The sequence below is a fragment of the Antedon bifida genome, chromosome 6 (assembly GCF_963402885.1).
Source record: "Antedon bifida chromosome 6, ecAntBifi1.1, whole genome shotgun sequence".
Classification (NCBI taxonomy): Eukaryota; Metazoa; Echinodermata; class Crinoidea; order Comatulida; family Antedonidae; genus Antedon; species Antedon bifida.
In genome coordinates, this window is record NC_136231.1 from 6,042,530 (window position 1) to 6,050,121 (window position 7,592).

General features: G+C 36.5%; 1 protein-coding gene across 1 annotated transcript in view; it reads left to right on the plus strand.

Moving 5' to 3' along the window:
* Positions 1-6,261, plus strand: part of LOC144844649 (uncharacterized) — a 44,301-nt gene extending 38,040 nt beyond the window's left edge. The window contains exon 19 of the mRNA XM_078701654.1: positions 312-6,261. Within this exon, the coding sequence (XP_078557780.1) occupies positions 312-4,018 (3,707 nt within the window). The 3' untranslated portion in view covers positions 4,019-6,261. The remainder of the gene's footprint in view (positions 1-311) is intronic.
* Positions 6,262-7,592: the final 1,331 nt, after the last annotated feature.

A 7,592-nucleotide genomic window follows, 5' to 3' on the forward strand; every position in this document is an offset into this window, starting at 1 on the left:
TTCTCCCGCATGTTTGTGAGACTGACAGAACCCTGAGGTCTATGTATATGCTTCCACTTGAATTTTTGTTTTGTACAGAAAGATTTAGATCTTCGCCGGTCCCTTTCTTAGCTGGAATCATTAAAATGATGAGTCCACAAATTTTGAATAAGTACTACTGTATCGATTTGCCAGTGGACATTTTTTGATTTGATTTTTAAATTTATTTAATGAAATGAAATCTTTGAATGAATCAATATACGTGAATAGAAAACATATATATTTTAATCATAATAGTACAAAAATACTAATAATCCTTTTCTATTATACAGTTACAGGTTTAGAAGACACTAAGGAAAAAGAAGCAAATATTAGTGAATCAAAAGTCGAAAAAGAAATGACAAAAGACAATGTACTATACACATCATTCCCACGCAAGGTTTTGAAAAGCCGGAAAAGCCGAGTCCTAGGACGTCTATTGGATATGAATCGGAACGAAGAATCTTCTGATGATGAACATAGAAATGTTGAGCCCCTGACTAAACCAACATCGCCAAAAAGTCTTCTCCCACCAAGTAAATCTCTACGGCCAAAAAACGTAGTGCATGTGGCCCCTATTAAGGAAAAGCGTGGATGGCCTAAAGGCGTCAAAAGAGGTAAAATTGAACGGCCGTCAACAATTCCTGGCAGGAGGAGACGTAAACGACGAAAAACTGCTTGGTATTTAAAAAAACCAAATAAGCCAGTGGTCAAACCTAAGTTCACAAAACCATCAGTGGATGAGGAAGAGGTTGTTGAAAAGGCTTCAAGTGATTTAGAAAGACGTAGTGGTGAACAGTCGGAAGGAGAAGATGCAGACTGTGAGGATGAAGGAAGAATGGAAGAGGAGACAACGGTGTGTGTTAATGGTAACTGTACTCCTCCTACTCTGATTGAAGATCAAGTTAAAGAATCCAAATCAGAACATGATCACAAGGAAATAAAATCGACAGAAAATCTGCTTGATGACTCCATAGAAACTCTTGAAAAAAATAGTCATGCAGATGAAGTAGACATGGATATTCTTGAAAGTCACAAAGTGCAAACACCTGAAGCATCAAAGAAAGTACATGATTCAGATAGCAATCATGACAGTGATACTGAAGGTAGTAACACTGATAATGCAGTAGCTAACAGTGTCAATGATAATGACGATGTCACCAGTGATTCTAACAGTGATTGTAATAACAATGATGATGTCAGTGATAATGTCAGTGACAATGATACAAGACCTAAAGAACGAGAGCAGCCTATCGACCTTGATGTAAATAAAAATCTAGAAATTAATGACAATGACATTGTAAACAAAATATATGATAAGGACAATGCTGAAACATCGCCCAAGCAATCATCAGAAAAGTCAGTATTGGAAGACATATCATTATCAAGAGAAAAAGAACTTGCCAAAGACCTGGATGATAAGAATGAAGACCACGAAGAAGATGATATCATATCTGAGAAACTTGACCAGCATAAGGAAGAACATGATTATCGTAAAGAGCAGGATGTACAAGAAAAAGAGCAGATTAAAAAGCAGAATGAGGACAAAGATGTTCCTGTACTTGATGGCAATGAATCCGAGAGTGAGAGTGATGCCACACATAGTAACAGTAGCAGTGATGAAGTTGGAAGTAACCACAGTTCACAGAAAGAGAAACTTGATTCAGAACCTGTTTTGAACAAATCGGACGAAGAATTTCCTCCTGAAAATGAAGAAAAAGAAGAAAGGAATATTGATATTCAAAAAGAAGAGGAACAACATTTTGAGTCTCAAGAAGTGGAAGATAATTATAATAATGATGATTACACCATGGGGCATTCTCCAGAGAAATCACCTGAAATTGGATCAGTTCTTTCCCCAAAGGATTTCAAGAAACAGAATACCGTTGAAGGTGATGACTTTGAGACGGATGGAAACAATCTAGATGGTAGTTTAATGCAAGGACACTTTGAGAGTGTTGACCAACCAGTGTCTGCTGATGATGCTGCAGAAACCGCAAATGCAGTGTCTGCAATCATGGAAGAGGAGGAGGACGAAGAAGAGGAAGATGAAGCCGAGGCTGATGCACCAAATCAATGTTTTGAGAAAGTTGTCAATGATACTTATGACCAGTCAAATATTGAAAATGCAATTTTACCGGTAGTGGAAGGAATGTCCACTTGCCAAGAGAACATTGGCATGGACACTTACACTAATGAGTCAACTGATATGTACAATAACACTGGTAATTCTGCTCTTCAAGATCAGCAGCAAATGAATGCAGCAGCAGCAGCTCATAACCAGAATATGGGAATGATGGAACAAATGCAAAATGACCATACGTTGCAAATGCAGCATTATTCTTGTCATAATCCAATGCGCCGCAGCAGTTGCATGGCAATTGCAAATCCTCCAAGTATGGACTCTTACAGTAATATGAACCCACCTGATAACATGAACACTCCAGTGGCAGGAGCTGCAATGGCTTCTTGTCTTGGAAATAATCAAACCGTGTGCAATCAAGCGTTAAACCAGTCCGTGTGTAGCCCAACCATGAACCAATGTAGTCCAAATGTGACGCAGCAAGTGTGTAGTCCGCCTGTAATGGGTAATATACACAGTCCACAAATGGTAGGCATGCCCAACATGCATAGTCCAAACATTCCACCACAAAGTCCTGTTGCAGCTAAATTACGCAGTCCAAATATGAACACTGCACAGACTTTTAATTCAAGCATGGCTGCCAATCAAGTGTGCAGCCCAGGCATGGGTAATTCAGCTCAGGCGTGTAGTCCTGTAGCCACGGCCCAAGCATGTAGTCCAGTTATGAATCAGGCTACAGGATGTAGCCCCACTATAAGTGTCTCGCAGGGATGTAGTCCAAGTCTTACAGGTACACAGACATGTAGCCCAGCCATGAATCAAGCTCAGGGATATAGCCCTGCTGCCATCAATCCAATTCAAGGATGCAGTCCAGCAATGAACTCTGCGGTATGCAGTCCTGGCATGGGTAATGGACCGGTACCAAGTCCAGCAATGCCATCTGCTCAAATACGCAGTCCATCTGTTAACAGTAATCCGATGTGTAGTCCGGCGATGCAAGTCAATCAAGTATGTAGTCCGATGAACAGGCACGACGTTGGCCAAACCCAGTCGGACGCAACAATGGCACAGATGCAAGGCCACGGACGCCAATCGGCGCATGATGTGCACGGTAATAAACCACGGTACGGTATCGAGGCACGACGAGAATCAACCTGTAGTCTAGCTAAACTTCAGCAACTGACTAATGGTATATCGTACCAAGAATCGCATGGGAATCAACTACCTGTAGCGCAGTCACCTAGACCACAGACTAATATTACACCACCTCATAACCCTACACCTCCACCACCTTTGCAGAAAAACATCACTCCCCCTATGTCACATTTACCCGCTGTTTCTCCTCATTTGCCTACTGAGATCAACTATCACCATCATCAACAACAACAACAGCAGCATCAGCAACAACAACAACAACAAATGCAACAGCAATCAATGAGGCAATTACATCAACAGCAACAACAGCAGCAACAACATCACCACCAGAATATGATGCAGAACCCAAACTCGCAGAGATATCAAACGCAGCTACCACATGAAATGCAACGTCATTCGACATTCTATCAACATCAGCGCAGTACAACACAACGCTATGCTCAACAACGTTTCAAATCGTTTCCAGCATATTACCACCCGCAACATCATCACAATACGCAACACGGTACCTCAACGCAACATTACATGCAGACTAATTATAACCCGCACGGGCACATGAACGGGTTCGTTACACAACCTGTGTATAACAATTACGATGCGAACCCTGGATACATGGAACAATCCGTTCCCGTTAACATGATGTGTCCTCCGGCGCCAACGCAAATGTCTTTCAGAAATCCCACATATCGGCACGGACCGTCGTCGGTGTACAATCATCAATACGGAATAATGGATGCACGTGGTCAGATTTTACGCAGGTGAAACTAGAAGAATATTTTACATGTTTATACCAAATTTATCGGATCAATTTAAAAGAATATTTTTTTGGTATTTAATAATTTTAATAATATTTAAGAAAATGTTGTCATATTATTATTATTATATTCTAAAGATTTGAGAGAGTGCATGAGTTTTGGTACTGAGAATTTGTGTGAAATTATCATTTATTTAATAATTATCATCTATATAAATGTTGCTGATTTTACAACAACAGTTTTAGTTATCAAAAGAAATATTTAAATATGTTTTACCAAAAGTTGTGTCAAGAACTGTCATAGAATATTACAAAACACATTTTATCCAGCAAGAAAAGTACATAAAAACAACATTATTTACATTTGTTGTTGATCTTTTAAGTTAAGAAAACATTAGATATATAAGAATTAATTTCTGTAAAAATCACTGCCTTCAATTAAATTTTTTTATCTTTATAAAGAAAACTTTTATGGAAAAAAAATATCGCTGACTGCAATACACTGTGTTTATTCAAATTATGTTTGCCGTGGATGTTGTTGGGAATATTAAAAATAAACAATAATTTGAATGAAATTAAGAAAATTGGTTTTTTACGATTACTACTCAGGCAAATTTGTACACAAGTGAATATACGAAAGAAGGGAAATCCTTTTTAATAATATATTCATCATTTATTATCTTCATATAAATTACAATACAGTAGAACCAGGCCCCTATTAAGGGGACACCTCAGGATGAAACAGAATGTTCCCTTAATAAGGGTGTCTCCTAAATAGAGGTAGTATTAAAACATCTATTGCCTGAAACTGTTCCCTAAGGCTCTATCTACACTATCAAACTTTATGTGACAAAAAAATGTGATGTGCCCATATAATGGACATCACACTTTGTTGTCAAACTAGTTTGATAGTGTACAGAGCTTTATAGGGGTTTTACTATACATCTGAATACGTTGGAAGTATTGTAATAATGAAAGACTAAGTAGTGCCATTGTTAGGAGAAGTTATAATTACCGAATTATTTAGAGAAGGTACTGTGAAGGTGATGTGTACCAATTGTGCTTCCATTGTCTTTAAAAATGACAAAAAAAAAGAGGAAATTCTGAAATTGACACAACAATTACGCTTTATACATGTTACATTCTGATTGTCCAAATTGGTGAAGTAAACAGGTATCAAATATTATTCTCATTTATAAAAACCAGTGAAATAAATTATGCCTTAAGTTATTTAATTTAGATTAGCAAATCATTTTAAGACGCTTATTATTTTTCTATTTTCGTTCTGACTATGAATCTTTATTGTACCAAATCAGGTAATTTATTAGTCAATATCACAACAAAAAAAAAACACTGTCAGTTGCAGCTTATTAAATTGCTTTAACAATATTGTGTATAGCTTAAAAAACCATGACAATTTCATGGTAGTATTTTTGTACAGTTAAGTATAAAAACTATTATTTGATCAAGACAATGTAATTATTTACTGATTTTTATTTTTATTATAACAGGAAGGTTTTATACCTACTTAAAATATATTTATTAATTTACAACTGAGAACAAAGTTCACGTCCCACTGGGAATTTAAACAATTATATATATATTAGCACCTTGGTTTACACATGTGGTCCGTGAAATATTCCTGGACACTTTATATTCTGTTTGGGGTAAAGGTGAAAGGTTAAAGGTTGTAGCTTGCATGTTTTATTTGGTAAATGTTTTTCACTTAGTGGTTTGTTTATTTATTTTCTTTTTTTAAAATCTTACACATTTATATTGCTATGGAAGTATACTTTAGTTTTAAAAGGTTTGTACAGATTTCAGGGTATGTTTTTTAAGTACATTCAAGTTGTGAAAATTGTTTAACCAACTGCCAGTAACATTTATCAATTTCTGTACGGTAGTAATCTATTTATATCCTTGTTGCTTACCGTCATACAGCTATCTATAAATGTATTATGTAAGATCAAAATTAGTCATTATTGTTCTTAACTTCAAGAACTTTAATCTTAGGGCATCAATTATTTACAGAATCATGGTTTTTTTTTCAGTTTGTACATAATGAAAAAGATTCTGGAGTAGTTGAGTTATACAAATATTTAGTTTTTTAAAGTTGCAGAGTGACTGTAGCTATGTAATGTGTCTAGTATTGTACATTTGCATGAAAGATTGTTAAACCCATGTAAATGTTGATATATTTTCACTGTGTACAGTTACCCAATAAATCTACTTTTGAATCAGTGTATTGACATTCAGATTTGACATGTTTTTACTCTTTTCTTTTGATCTATTCAGGATTTCTGATTCATAATATTTAAAATGAACTTGGGGAGCATTGCTACTTGTTAAACAAGAAATATTTCTTACAAAAAACGCTGCTCGACATTTTAAAATTAATCATTGTTCTTTCTTCATATATATTTATGATTAATTATTAAAAAGGTGTCCTTTAATCGCAAAAATACATACAAATCAAATTATGATTCACATGCCCATTTAAAAATGGTCAATTTTGAACTTTAATGTGCTGTGTGTGTGACCTTAAGCTGTTGGAATGCAACTGAATACCCTCTAGAGACAACGTGACTTCACGGCGGCGCGGTACAAGTGAGAAATTCTTCCCAGTCTGTTGATTCGCGTCAACCAATCAAAGGGCGAGAATCCAAAATCGTTCAACCGTGAGCCCTCATAGACTCTCTTTTTCCAGATGTTTTTTGGGTCCAGCAGCTGGGATCTATAAATTTTAGTCGAGTTTACAATGTCGCAAAACTGTCGGCCTTAGATACTATAACTGCTGCTTGCTTTAGCTTCTGAATGAGTAGTCTTCATGGGACGTAGCTGGCTAGAGCAGCAGCGTGAAAACATAGGCATATTTACGTGGGTTTTCGTAATCTCCGCCCACACCCACTAAACAAATCGATCTGTGCGTGCGCAAACATTATGATAAACTTTAGTTACGTACAAACGGAGCCATATAATAATATGGCTTTGCGAACAAAGATCGTATAGCGCCACCACTATGTGGCGCTAATAGTATCTTTGGTTACGTACGTCCGGTCTAAAGATACTGTGGGCTTACTACACTACCTTTGGTATATTGGGTGATAAATAAGATATTGCGATGAACAGTTCTTATTGTTTGACAACAAAAACATAACATAAAATTTACCATTTGTTTTCTTAATCATTTTGCATTTACCGATTATTCTACGTTTCGATACCATTCAGTTAACGTTTTTCATTACGCTATTTTTCAGAAATAAGGTTTTTCAACTTAACGATTTGACTCGCCGTAAAATTGGACACATGTTCATAATTATTATCTACCAATTCCAGTTGTTACTTGATATTATCGAGTGAGGGCAGCACTGTACAGACTTGATATACCTGACACTTTGAGCTGTTGTTCTCATTGTGTGTCACGGTACAAAACGTTTGAGGTACCGTAACTTGAAATGGCGTTTCGAGTGAATCTACGAGAAGAGAATGCGAAATACTTGTCTGAAAGGAAGCTGAAAATCCATAATCCTCTTATGCTTGCAGTTGTACTAGGACAAGAGGAAAGGGTGTGTAGCCTTCTCA